Source organism: Penicillium soppii (assembly GCF_028829465.1).
Source record: "Penicillium soppii strain IBT 18220 chromosome Unknown utg000001l, whole genome shotgun sequence".
In the NCBI taxonomy this organism is placed as follows: Eukaryota; Fungi; Ascomycota; class Eurotiomycetes; order Eurotiales; family Aspergillaceae; genus Penicillium; species Penicillium soppii.
Window position 1 is genome coordinate 1,121,232 of NW_026643231.1, and position 13,266 is coordinate 1,134,497.

Sequence of the window (13,266 nt, forward strand, 5' to 3'; positions counted from 1 at the left end):
TTTGGCCGAGTTGCTAGAGTTTGCGTACGCGTGGCATCCAGTCTCGATGAGCATGAAGCGTGTCTTACCTCGAACCAGCTTTGAGGGATTTATTGAAAACCATATATTATAGGCTCAACAAGAGATGAACTAGCATGCTTGGGATCGACATTGATCTGCTGGGATCATGCACGGGACCAGGAATTACGGTCTGTGTCTACACCGCAACCTCTAGACACCAGTTTGAATCTCGAACTTATATTAGCCCTTTAGCGATCGCATTGAACTTCAACTCATCTTTTATGATCTCCAATTGGATGATTAGTCATGTTGGAATCTGGAAACACAAATATCCACCCTAAACCCTTCCCCTGCAGGCACAGAGCTTGGCATGTCAGATCGATGAACGCATCCACTAACAATGATCTGATCTACCATTTGATGAGCTGGATGGTCTGCATAAGCTTTTCACTGTTTGATTATAGCTAGACAATCTTATTTGAACATTGTCACACTGGTCTCAGATTTTGAAATCCTCCGAGTCTATGCGAGCTATGCCAAGAAGACCCCACGGCATATAATCAACCCCCGAGATCAACGGCTGTTGGGGTACAACGTTGCAGATGACAGCTTGCTAGTTGCTTGGCCACTCTGTTTCCAGTATACATTTGCGAGAATCCCTCTCGGTAGACCGATCGGTTGCTACCTAAGTCCGATGTCCACCCCGAGCTTTCTGACAGTCAATTTATGCAAATAATATGCAGAAAAAGTGGGCATCTCAGCCCGAGATGCGTTCTCAGTCAACAGAATTAGTACTATATCTTGCACTTATCACATGGCAATACGTCGCAAAAGCCGAGCTGAAGAAAATCCTCGCTACGCGAGATCCTACGTTCGTTCTAAGCGAGCTGCAAGACCTCCTCTAGCCTAAACGCTATCTATAGAGTAGGTTTTGACCTATGGTATAAGATGTAGTCTTCTCGGGTCTTACAATAAGTTCCTTAGGAAGGTACGGAGTTCCTAGACCGTTTGACTCCGGTTTAATCCTACCTTTCGGTATCGTCATCTCATCGACGTTTGTCAAGATGAGACTGGACATTCTGTTCGTCGCTTGTGGGCTCCTGGTATCTTTGCCGGATGTTCAAGCTCAAGCCACCCTTGAGAGCGCCATTTCCTCTATCTGGGAGGACTTTAAAAATGCCGTAGATTGCGGAAGTTGCCAGGTGGAACCCCCATCACAAGTACATTGTTTCATATGTACTTGAATGACTAACCTTACTGCATTGCCCAGGCTCTTCTCGGTGGTCTGAAATTTGTCTCAGGATTTGGGGAGAACTTTATGATCGATGTCTTGACTGGGTTGTGCGATATCAGCAAGGTACTGGTGAGCCCACGAACCCTTGAAGTTCCTAGCTGATTTTTCTATTTCACATAGGCTGAAGATTCCGATGTCTGTGAAGGGATCATCAAGAAGGAGGGACCTGCACTTCATGATGCTTTTCAAGCTTTGAAGATTGGGTCTCACTCCACCAAGACGATGTGCGCCAACCTGATTGGCCTTTGCCAGTATCCTGCAGTCCGGCCCCATACTCTTTCGTTTCCGTCGCCCAAACCAAAAGATATCATTCTGCCGTCTAGCGGCAAATCACCGATCAAGGTTGTCCATTTCAGCGATACACATGTGGATCTTTCGTACAAAACCGGCTCGAGCTATGAATGTTCCAAGCCTATCTGTTGCAGAGTTTTTGAAGACAAGGACGCCCCGGGGATCACAAAGACCCCTTGTGGACCATTTGGAAACCCTAAATGTGACCCGCCTCAGGCGCTCCAAGAGAGCATGCACGCTGCTATTGCAGAGATTAACCCAGAGTTCTCCATATACACAGGTGACGTGGTATCTCACGATGTCTGGTTAGTGGATCAGGCCGAGGCTCTGGAAAGTTTCAATTCTACATATGGTCAAATGGAAAAGTCGCTTGGTATGGTTTACGCCGCCATAGGCAATCATGACAGCGCACCTCTCAATCTATTCCCACCAAACACTATCCAAGACGGAAACAACCAATGGGCATACAATGCTCTCGCCGAAGACTGGGTCGCACTAACCGGAATCTCATCCGTACAATCTGCCGACGAGTACGGCTCGTATTCTGCTATCCACCCAAACAGCAACTTACGCATCATCTCCTACAACAGTATCTTCTACTACAAGTTCAACTTCTACATGTACCAAGAACCAATGGAAACAGACCCAAATGGCCAATTACAATGGCTCATCAAAGAACTCCAAGCAGCAGAAGATGCAGGCCAACGCGCATGGCTAATCTCACACATCCCATCCGGAGTCGCAGATCACTTCCACGACTACTCACAATACTTCGACCAAATCGTACAGCGATATGAAGCCACCATCGCAGGAATGTTCTACGGCCATACACACATGGATGAGTTTCAAATCGCATACTCGAACTACAATAATCGCAACTGGGAAACTGCTACTGCGATGGGATATATCGCTCCAGCAATGACGCCCACAGAAGGCCCGCCGTCTTTCCGTGTTTACGAGATCGATCCTGATACTTTCGGTGTCCTCGATTACACACAGTATATCGCCAATATCAGTGATCCGACGTATCAGACAAAGCCAAAATGGATCCCGTACTACTCCGCCAAAGCGGATTACGGATCGAAGCTTTCTCCTCCGGTTACAGACCCCAAGGCCGAGCTCACGCCGGCTTTCTGGCACAATGTCACTGTTACTATGGAACACGACCAATCTGTTTTCCAAGATTTCTGGGCGAGACGTGTGCGTGGCTATAATGTTACCGGATGCACTGGTGATTGCATGACAGCAGAAATTTGCACCCTTCGCGCTGCGGATGCGCAGTATAATTGTGTTAAGCCGAAGCCTGGACTCAACTTTTCTAAGCGTGATGGAGAGACTGTTGCTTTGCCGGAAGAGGAGTCGCAATCTCATTGCGATCATGCCGGATTGGCTTCTCTTTTGGGCAAGATCGCTTATCGGGCTAGAGTTGCGAAAAAATTGGAAGACGCTTGAGGGGATGTGAGAATTGTAGCTGCTTGATCCATGCACCAATGACAGAAACTACGTAGCTATATCTTTTCCAATCCAAGTTTCCTTACAAAGCACGCTTATAAAAAATCCGAAACGCCTGGACTTAGTTGATACTAGCCCAATCATACTACTTAGATATAGAGGGTAAGTTATCGCTCTAGATCCATAGTTTCAAGGGGACTGTGAAGAACTGTGCCAAGTGAACAAAGAGAAGACTATCAAACAACATTCACCTGTGTCGCCAATGATTCTCGGCTTGAGTAACATACATTCCTTGTGATTCAATTGCCTAAGCCACCGTGGAGCGCCTTAAAGATGGGTGACTTCATTGAATGGCGCCTAGATAATTTTAGAGCCTGATGAAATACCTGGGTATGCGGCTAGTCGAGCTGACTCCCTCGTGAGTTACATAAACTCCCCTCCATGCCAGAGACTCGAGCAGTCAAAGAGCCGCTTCCCAGAGAGTTTACAGCAATATAACCCTGCGGCACAGCGTGCTGCTTTCGATTATTTCTCGCTCATCACTCATTCCAACACAGCACTAAATGAACACACCATCCTTTTCGAGGGTTAACAGGCGATCACTTTGAACACCACCGCATTCCCACACCGGGAGGCGAATTTGCCCATTGCGCCGGTCTCGATTCACAAATCTGGAGATCAAAGGCTTAAGGCTGAAGCTGTCAATATGGTGAAAAGCTGCGTGAAATCATCTTTCAAGGAAGTAACCAGAAAGAAAACATAACTATGTTAATTATGCAGTCGGTAATGAAGGGCTGCGGGGTTGGTATGGGATGGAGTGAGAACGTTGAATGCGAAATAAGATTCGAATCATCGGCTTAATTCCTACTCACATTTTTTACGATGAAATCTGGGTGGGAAAATAAAAGGGTATTACTTACAGATCAAAAGACGACCATTTTGAGTCCATGGGTAGAGAACGCAGGGATGCGACCAATATACTCGGCCACATTTCTTGATAGGCTCGGTTCTGTCACAAAAAACAACAACAAACAGAGAAAGTAACCAAGCAATGCCCCCTATCAACAAAATCCTTTTTTACCCTTCTCGCCTACGATATGGCCGAGAATAGATTCATGGAATAATCTGATTATAATGAAACGGCCCAACTCTAATATCAGGTTAGACTTGCAGCCCTACAATGCGCTTAGCTGGGACGTAGCCACAGAATACAAAGATGCCGCCTGCGAACCTGGTCGTCAATTTATACCGATTTACCTTACGTGCGACTTGGATGTATGTATCCGGCGTGTCGACAGCACTGAGCGCGTTACAGGCAGGACTGAAAAGTAGACGGGCGTTAAGTCGCTCCGATCTTTACGTGGCAATTGCAAGCTCTTCTGTTTTGACTGCTGTCCCGGCTTCACCGTCGACTCTGCAAAGACGTTTCTTTTGGAAGCGGCCACGGAAACATTGTCACTCATTCAGGACGAAGAAAATGAATGGAAAGGAGAGGAATCTTGAGATATCTAGTTGGAAAATAGCGCGCGTAGACGGACTAGTGTTTCATAGATATTATAGTTAATGAAATGATTTATGTATACACTATTTCAACAGCGACCTATTTAGAACATATGTAACTCATAAAACCGTTAAGGGGATTGATTACCCGTATACATAACTCCATCATCCACCTCCATCTGAAGAAATGACAATTTTAGGCGGAGGCGTGGGTAGAGATTGGAGCCCAGGTGATGTTGTCGTCGGGCTAACATCGGAATTTGCTCGACTTCGACTCAACATTCCTCCACTAGACTGACTCAATTGCGGGGTCCATTCCCGAGATGGGCTCCTGGGGGACGGCGGACAATAGAGAGGAGAAGAATCGAGCAGCCCCCCTCCTGGGAGTGACCCCGAGTGATCTCGACCTGGGCGAGAACTTGCCCTTGGAAGAGATGAGACTGGTAACGATTCATGCCGTCGCGTTTGGCTCCGGGCCCTGTTGGGGGGATTAGAGGGACCTTCGCCATTGTCGAAGGAACCCCTACTGCTTCTGAAACTTGGGGCTATTGATGACCCTCTGTATCTCTCGATTTGTTTTTGTAGATGGGGATTCTTGTAACCTTCTCCTGGGGTTTCCGGGTAAGATGACGAGTCCCGTTTAAATCCCCCCTTTTCAATTTGCTTGTGTGCATGGGTGGCGAGCGCGGCACTAGCCCAATTGAGAAAGCGAGCAACCTTTCTTCTTCCACCTTCGTCTGTGGTCTGGTTGGTATGTGTTTGGTTGGTAGTGTGGCGGCGCATGCTCGCTGTTGTCATTTCGATTTCACTCACTGTGGCCTCGCCACTTGTATCAGACTGTCGTCGGGAACCGTCTTGTGTTTCTGATGCTGTGCACTCCACGCAACCTGGGCATTTTATCTCGGTATCCCCTTTGACCTCAGCATCCATGTCGGCTGCGAGCAGGAGATAGAGCGATCCTAACACAGCGAGACCGGTACCAACGATCGGTGCCCATTGACCTAAACGTTTGCCGGTCAGTTACTTGAGGACCCATTGATTTAGGCAGCACATCCACCTACCGATGCTTGTTATTGGTTCTGTTTGGTAATAGACTTGTGGACTCCAGAAGTTCCTCTCGCCCTGTATAAGAATTGCTAATACGGCTGCGGCCATGACTGGTACCTCGATCAGAGACATCCACTCTTTTATTTTCTCGCCAATTCCAGTCATATGGTTGATGGTAGCACCATTAGTTCCTTTAATAGGATCATCTGGCTTCACCTCTTTCTTGGAAAATCTCTCCCAATTATGGTCCAGAATTTTGATCCATGTCGACACCAGCGACAGGATTGCGGGGATGCAGCATGCAGCAGCGAGAAGCGTGGCGGTATTGAAGGATAGCTCACTAGGTGCTGGTACCACGTATATATTGTTCGTTGAACCTTGTCGTAAGCTTGATTGGGGACCGTTGTCAGTGGTACACGTGAGGCCGCAAGATTCGCCATACGAAAACACTTTTCCAGCGCTTGGACAAGGAATAGCCTCGAGGCGCATGAATTCCACGATCAAACTCAATAGTCCAGCAAGAAGTAGGACTGTCCAGATGAAGATGATATCCCGACCGGGATTGTTAAAATATGTTTGAGATATCTTTACGGTCGCCGGCGCTGTAAGAATACCGATTGCGCACAACTGGAATGCTCCATAAATATCCATGTCAACGGCACCTGCAGATTGTTAGAGCTTTGATCATTTGAAAAAGTCACACTTGGAGTCTTGGGTAACAAACTCACCCTCAACGTGGAGTACGGCAAGCGCAATCGCATGGAGGGCCGCGACAGCGGGGAAAAGTAACACGGCAGCTAGGCAGGCGTTCCGAATCCATTCCACTTTTCGAGCAACCACGCAAGCTGCAATCAAGAAATAGTACCTAGAGACTGTCAGAATATCATCGTAGTGTTGTTTTTTATCTGTGGGGAAACGTACAGGGCCCGTGTTCCTGGGCCATATTGACCGGAGACAGGCCAGGCGCAGATAACCTCAAGCGCCTTTTGGGTTGCAGCCGCAGTCACGTTTGGAGAAGCAAGGGTATCACGGTGCACAAGGGCATTTTCTAGGAAGGAGGTTGCAGAGGGAATTGCGGGCATTGCATGTTATCCGCCTCCGGTGACGGGAACTCTAGGATAAAGGAGCAGAAAAGGCATATATATTGAGGTGTTGTACTCTATCACTGACAGTCACTCCATATAATGCAACTTGATAACATGAATGACGAAGAGAGAAAGAGAGAGAGCAGCCCCGGGGACCGTCTTATTCGCGAAGAATACAATGGAAATCATCAACAAAGGGAACAGGGCACGCACCCGGGCGTGAAGATGGTTCGTCAGCAATACAGCCTCATTCTCGGATTCAGTTACATCAAGTACGTTCGGTCTACCCTGGGATTGGACAGTTTCAAGTCTTCACTCTTGCTTCAGCATCAGTCTCTCGAAGCAGGGAGTGCCCCCGTGATGATGATCTGGGCGGGCGCAGAAACCCAGGCGAAGAATACGAGACGGGGCGATACCATCTCCGCTGATTGGGTACTTTTAAGTCCGTACGGTGGCTGTGTCTGCAAAGTAATTTAATTGAACACGGCGAGGGATGAATATGGATGTTAGATAGCAGTCAGTAACATTCCACGAGAATCGCGGGAGAAAACGAGAATAGGATCCAATGTTGGCAAATCGTTGGTTAATATAGACCGGAACCATGGTCAACTTCACATAACAACGACCTTTCGCCAAGAAACATAAGTGCGGGGCTTTTGGTTCTTTCTTACAAGATTTTCATTGGCATTTCGTTGGCATTTCTTGTCCAAGCCTAACTCTAGGCTAATCACAGTGCCCTGACTTGTCTCGTGCATGCCTCGCTTTTTTTAAATTTTTTTTGATTTGGCGATTAAGACCCTTAGACCTCTTGGTATGAAATATTGATAAAATTCTCCCATGGTCTTCGCTTTCGCTTGGATGCGTGAGCAATATAGCGCGGAAGATTGTTTGCTTCGCCCTGCTTCTAGTTCAACTTTAATCACAGCATAACTAATACCCTACCACCTAGGTAATTCGCAGATCCCGCTTTCAACACGGAGTGCTAGCTTCCACAGCCTCACTGCCCTCGCTACTTCTTTTATAGAGTATCATTGCTCTTACTACTCTTCATTAAGGTTGGCCTCCTATATCTGCTCGCTCAAGCTAGTCACGCTCTTCTGAAACCGCCAGGATATCATGAGGGAGCGATAGTCCGTCCGGGTGACCCACATTCCTACTCTTTCTTGATTTCCCCAGGTCAAGTTGCGAAGCGATCACCGCGCAAATATCTTCGCTGCAAATCTTCGATCTACGGGAAATAGAAGGAAACAGTTCCGATCGTCCTCCCTTACGAATTACCGCGCGAAGGAAATGTATGCGCGATAAGTCTCTGGCAGAACCTGAATTTCTCTCTCTGCATTCCGGTATCTTATCCATCCATGCCTGACTGCGGCTGAAGCACGATACTGACGTGGTGCCTGATCATCGTAACAGAACCCAAGTACTCTGTGCATGTTTTTTTTTTTTTTTGTAGCAAAAATCTGAAGCTCAGCCGGCCCTCACAAACGTTGGAAGGAAGCACACCAAAATATTAAAAATGACGGAGAGTCTCGATACTTCGAAAATCAAAAGTTGGCGCTCAATCATTACTCTAATTGTTTTTGTCATAACTAGTAAGTGCGATTGCGCCTTGACAAAGATGTTAAGACTGACGCTCGCTTCCTTGCACCATTACAGATATCATCGTCCTTTTCCCCTTCCATGTCCCCGTATACCTGCCTCGATGGCTCGTCAACGGATTTCTGGACTTATTGAGTACCCTGCGCATAATGCCCCGTCGATCCCGTTCTCGATATAATACCAAAAAAAGCGCATTTGTGAAGCTAAGCTTCCCCCTGAACTTTGTGACCGTTCCGTTAATCGCGGATCTGTTTCTTCTTGCGATCATAGCTATCGGTCGACAAGAAGTGCACGATGGAACGCTTGGCGCAGACGGAATTGTACCCATCGATATCATGGCCTTCTTCCTCACACTTGCATACATCGCCATTTCGATCGATGCGTCGGGTCTGATCAGATTCTTGGCCTTCAAGGTCTTGCAAAAAGGAGGTAAGGTCGGTCACCGGCTCTTTTTCTACCTGTACGCCTTTTTCTTCGGGCTCGGCACTTTCATTGGAAATGATCCGATTATCTTGTCGGGTACCGCCTTCCTGGCCTACATGACTCGTGTGTCAAGCAATATCGTCCATCCTAGGGCCTGGATCCACAGCCAATTTGCTGTAGCTAACATTGCATCTGCAATTCTTGTGTCTTCTAATCCAACGAATCTGGTCCTCGCTGGTGCTTTTCAGATCAAGTTCATTGTCTACACTGCAAACATGATCGTCCCAGTAGTGGTGACTGCCATCGTCATTTTCCCTTTTCTGCTATACATCATTTTCGCCGATGAATCTCTCATACCTCTATCCATCGAGATGCATCAGCTCACTGAGGCAGAAAAAGCCAGAGCGCCAGTGAATCCCAACATTCCAAATGCCAGGGGAGTAGCGGAGGAAGAGGAGGAAAACGACGATGAGCAGGGAAAGCAACTCTCGCTAGAAGAGATCATGAACCCGTTTTTGGATAAGAAGGGTGCTGGATTCGGCGCATTTATCATGGCCGCCACCCTCATCACTGTCCTTGCTATGAACGCATCGAGCCAGAAAGACCACGAACGTCCCGTTTTTTGGGCAACAGTTCCCGCCGCGTTTGTGATGTTCTGTTGGGACGTTGGATTCGGCTGGTATCATCGCCATGATACCCGTGAGATTGCCGCAAAGGGCCGACAGGAACTTGAGGACGCACGGGCAGAAAAAGACATGCGCAAGAAAGAAGAACAAGAGCTCCAATCGGAAAAGTCAAGTCCCGAGATGATGGGACTTGATCGGTCGGAACAGTGTGATGCTTCAGACATGCGCCATCGCAGCGAGCACACTGACGATGACATGTCGCTTGGCGCTGCCGATAGTAGTTTAGACACCAGGACTCCTCACCATGACAGCGAAACACCCTTGTCGGGTTCTGTGCTCGTCGATAAAGAGAAGTTTCCTGAACTTCAACAACATGGTGTTATTGCGATGGACAGCAAGCAGCTGGCACTCACATCATCCCCGGAGGCATTGGACACAAGACAGACTACCGACACAACCGATGTGGAAAAGCGCGAGCATTCAGACCAAGAAGAAAACGGTCCGCGCACATTGTTTTCTCTTTCCGCAGACTTATACCGCTGGTTGCAGGAGACTTTCCCAACCGTGACGGTCGTTGTTTCGCACATGCCATTCCCACTGGTCCCCTTTGCCTTTGCTATGTTCGTTCTTGTTCAGGCACTCGTTACCAAAGGCTGGGTACCTGTCTTCGCGTATGGATGGAACCATTGGGTGAATAAGACCGGGACGGTGGGAGCTGTCGGGGGAATGGGATTCCTATCTGTGATCCTGTGCAACGTAAGTACTAAGCAATATTCGTACTGATCCTTCTTGATATCACCCAGACCTGCTAACTTGTCTCAATCAGTTTGCCGGCACAAACATCGGCACCACAATCCTTCTTTCCCGGGTGATTCAGGCTTGGGAACAAATATCCGTCGAGACAGGCATTCCAATCAGTGATCGCACATGGTGGGCGACTATCTACAGTATGGCCCTTGGTGTCAATTTCGGAGCATTCAGTACCGCGTTTAGTGCATCCCTAGCTGGCCTGTTATGGCGTGATATCTTGAGGAGGAAGCATATTCGTGTTGGCAGTCTGGAGTTTGCGCGCGTGAACCTTCCCATTATTGCAATCGCTATGGTGGTTGGGTGTGTTGTTCTCATTGGAGAGGTCTATCTTGTCAGAGGTACGCAGCCACATCAGCCTGTGTAAAGTATGACTTGCAAATTATCGTGGCGGCTTTGTTTTAGATGTTTATAGATTACTATGCAGAGTATGCTTGCACGAGGTGATCTACCTGTCGCCCAACAAGCAGATGAGGTTACGAAGTCAATGAACCATTTTCAAAGGATTGTTTTACCATCCGATCTCTGTAATCTGCGTTCTTTCAATACGCATTAGTATGGGATTGAAACCATCGTAGACATCATTTCTTTGGTGAGTCCAGGCGTGCTATCTGCTTCCATAGGCAAGGGATCTTGCTTGCTCCATGTCTATTATTGAGATTTATAGTTACTGTTACTTTGTATTTTGTAGGTCCTTATCTCGACACTCTTACCGACCGCCGAACACTGATATTTGAGACACTATGTTACAGCATAGCGATATATTACTGACTCGGCTTCGGCTTTTCCGGTACTAAACGCACTCGGTGCTCGGGGTGTGTGTCAGAATCGTGGGGTTTCCTAAGGCGGTGGTTTATGTAAACCTGCGCCCTGCTTATGGGCGCACCATAAGCGATCCTTCCAGGTCCATTGCCTATATATTGTGAAGATGACTCTGAAAGTTCTCCAAGTAAATAGAGATTGTACACAACATGCCATGGAGGTGCGTGTCTATACAAAAAATGACACCAGATCATTCTAATGAAGTCATGAGTCGGTAGCCTCCAACTTATCCCAGCAACTGCCTAGCGTTCTTGACCAATTTATCAGCCGACGAACGATCCAAATTTGCGAGGATCAAACTGAACATAATTGTTGTGGGTGCTGGAATCGGTGGGCTAGCTACAGCGATCGCTCTCGCGATTTCCGGCCATGAAGTAACAGTTTATGAACAAGCCCAAGAGCTCGGGGAAGTAAGCCGCCCCCTTGGTTTACTGCATGTTGTTGATATCGCCTAATGCATCTCAGGTCGGCGCTGGTATTCAAGTACCACCAAACTCAACTCGTATTCTGAGCAAACTAGGCTTAGATCCCTACTTGAAAGGGTACACGACCGAGCCCGAGTCCATCTCTTTGCGACGTTGGCAGACGGGAGATGTCATTGGTCTCACGCAGATAATCCCGAATATCAAGCGAACATTCGGCTCTCCGTACTACGTGATCCATCGCGCCAACTACCAGTCAGCTTTGTATAGGCGGGCGTTGGATGTAGGTGTCAAAATCAAATTCGCTTCGCGGGTTGTTGGGTACGATACTGAGGTACCGAGAATTGAGCTTGAAACAGGCATGTCTGTTCCAGCTGATTTGGTTGTTGCAGCAGATGGTATGTATCTCTAAACTATGCTGCGGACCGTGATAGTAACCTTTTCACAGGCGTCAAATCGGTTGCTCGGGGAATTCTTGATGACAGTGGCAAACCTGCTTTCCAAAAGACTGGGTTTGCAGCGTATCGGGCCACTGTGGACGTGGAACGCATTAGAGATGACCCGGAGCTTTCGTGGCTACTGGATCGACCGGCTATGAATATCTGGTGAGTTTAGTGGGCCGAATGTCCAGCTTTGTTTAACGTCCGGTAGGATCGGTGATCAGCGACATGTGATGACATATACCATCGGAGCTGGGAAGTCTTTCAATATGGTTCTCTCGCATCCAGATGACAGTGACCCTTCCACCTGGAATCCAGCGACGGCAATTACCGAGATGAGGCGCGAATTCATGGGATGGGACACCCAGTATGAGTATACCTGTTTTGTGCATATCACTTTTTGCTTACACGCCTCTAGACTCGAAAAGCTTGTTGGACTAATTGACAAAACGCTCAAGTGGCCGTTGATTAGTGGTGTCCCATTAACCCGCTGGGTAACTGGTAAAGTGTTGATTCTGGGAGATGCAGCACATTCAATGCTTCCCTACATGTCTCAAGGTAAGCGCCCTTATTCAAACTTACAATGTCAACATCCAAACCCCTCTAATTGTTGGCAATTGACAGGCGCAGCAATGGCCGTGGAAGACGGTATCGCACTAGCACGATCTCTGTCCGAGCTTTCGGATGCAGCAGATCTCTCCAAGGCCCTGCATATTTTCGAACAGGTTCGTAAGGAACGCGCAGAAAAAATGCAGGAAGCAAGTCTTCTGAATGGAAAGTTGTTACATTTTGCCGACGGACTACTTCAGCGAGCCCGTGATACAGGTATGAAACCGGAAACGCTGGGCCTGCAATTCCTCCATAGCCCTAATCAATGGAGTGATCCGGCCACTCAGATGTGGTGTTATGGATATGATGCTGAGCGAGAGATCGACCGAGCCTGGGAAAAGTGATATGCCATGGTTTTATCTAGATGTGTAAGGTTTTGTTATAGGAAGCATAATGTATTTAGTTGATTGCCTTTGCATTATACATTACGCGTATGGTCAATAGCGATACTCTTGAATCTAAATTACTGATTGTATCCTGGGCCCGGCTCGCCTGACTTTGACGGTGAGGGTTGGTTGCATATTTGGACTCGTATCCTGTGCAGTTGACTACTTCGGAAAAGGGTGGCGTAACTGTGACGAACCCTGGAGGACGCCTAGAGTGGGGCTTTTCTTTTCTTGTGCTGTTTGCTGATTGTTGGGTTTATTGGGGCCTGCGACTGCTATAGCCAAGGACATGCTACCAAGGCACGTTCAATGACTTGGTTAGTTCGTATTTGGTGCTGGCGCTGGTTTATGCCGCCAAAGTACCTTGCTCCTGGTCCACAGATGGATAGTTCCATTGATGGTATTTGCATTTGGGGAAACAATACTATGTTTGATTGATTTATTCGGCTACCTGGTCGTCGGT

The 13,266-nt window shown here is 47.7% G+C and overlaps 5 protein-coding genes across 5 annotated transcripts; 4 read left to right on the plus strand and 1 right to left on the minus strand.

Moving 5' to 3' along the window:
- Positions 1–1,064: 1,064 nt before the first annotated feature.
- N7529_000420 (PPN1 endopolyphosphatase family protein) lies at positions 1,065–3,037 on the plus strand (the record flags this gene model as incomplete). Its single annotated transcript, XM_057235951.1, has 3 exons — positions 1,065–1,220; positions 1,271–1,363; positions 1,415–3,037. The coding sequence occupies 3 exons, from the start codon at positions 1,065–1,067 to the stop codon at positions 3,035–3,037; spliced, it is 1,872 nt and encodes a 623-aa protein (XP_057102754.1).
- Positions 3,038–4,702: 1,665 nt separating this feature from the next.
- N7529_000421 (uncharacterized protein) lies at positions 4,703–6,666 on the minus strand (the record flags this gene model as incomplete). Its single annotated transcript, XM_057235952.1, has 4 exons — positions 4,703–5,538; positions 5,599–6,246; positions 6,313–6,449; positions 6,506–6,666. 4 exons carry the CDS (start codon positions 6,664–6,666, stop codon positions 4,703–4,705), a joined length of 1,782 nt encoding a protein of 593 aa, XP_057102755.1.
- Positions 6,667–6,783: 117 nt separating this feature from the next.
- On the plus strand, positions 6,784–7,146 carry N7529_000422 (uncharacterized protein; the record flags this gene model as incomplete). Its single annotated transcript, XM_057235953.1, has 1 exon — positions 6,784–7,146. One exon carries the CDS (start codon positions 6,784–6,786, stop codon positions 7,144–7,146), a length of 363 nt encoding a protein of 120 aa, XP_057102756.1.
- A 1,039-nt stretch (positions 7,147–8,185) lies between these two features.
- On the plus strand, positions 8,186–10,491 carry N7529_000423 (putative arsenite efflux transporter ArsB-like; the record flags this gene model as incomplete). Its single annotated transcript, XM_057235954.1, has 3 exons — positions 8,186–8,261; positions 8,326–10,073; positions 10,144–10,491. 3 exons carry the CDS (start codon positions 8,186–8,188, stop codon positions 10,489–10,491), a joined length of 2,172 nt encoding a protein of 723 aa, XP_057102757.1.
- A 609-nt stretch (positions 10,492–11,100) lies between these two features.
- On the plus strand, positions 11,101–12,761 carry N7529_000424 (uncharacterized protein; the record flags this gene model as incomplete). Its single annotated transcript, XM_057235955.1, has 7 exons — positions 11,101–11,106; positions 11,165–11,356; positions 11,412–11,766; positions 11,817–11,973; positions 12,020–12,175; positions 12,227–12,366; positions 12,433–12,761. 7 exons carry the CDS (start codon positions 11,101–11,103, stop codon positions 12,759–12,761), a joined length of 1,335 nt encoding a protein of 444 aa, XP_057102758.1.
- Between the last annotated feature and the right edge of the window lie 505 nt (positions 12,762–13,266).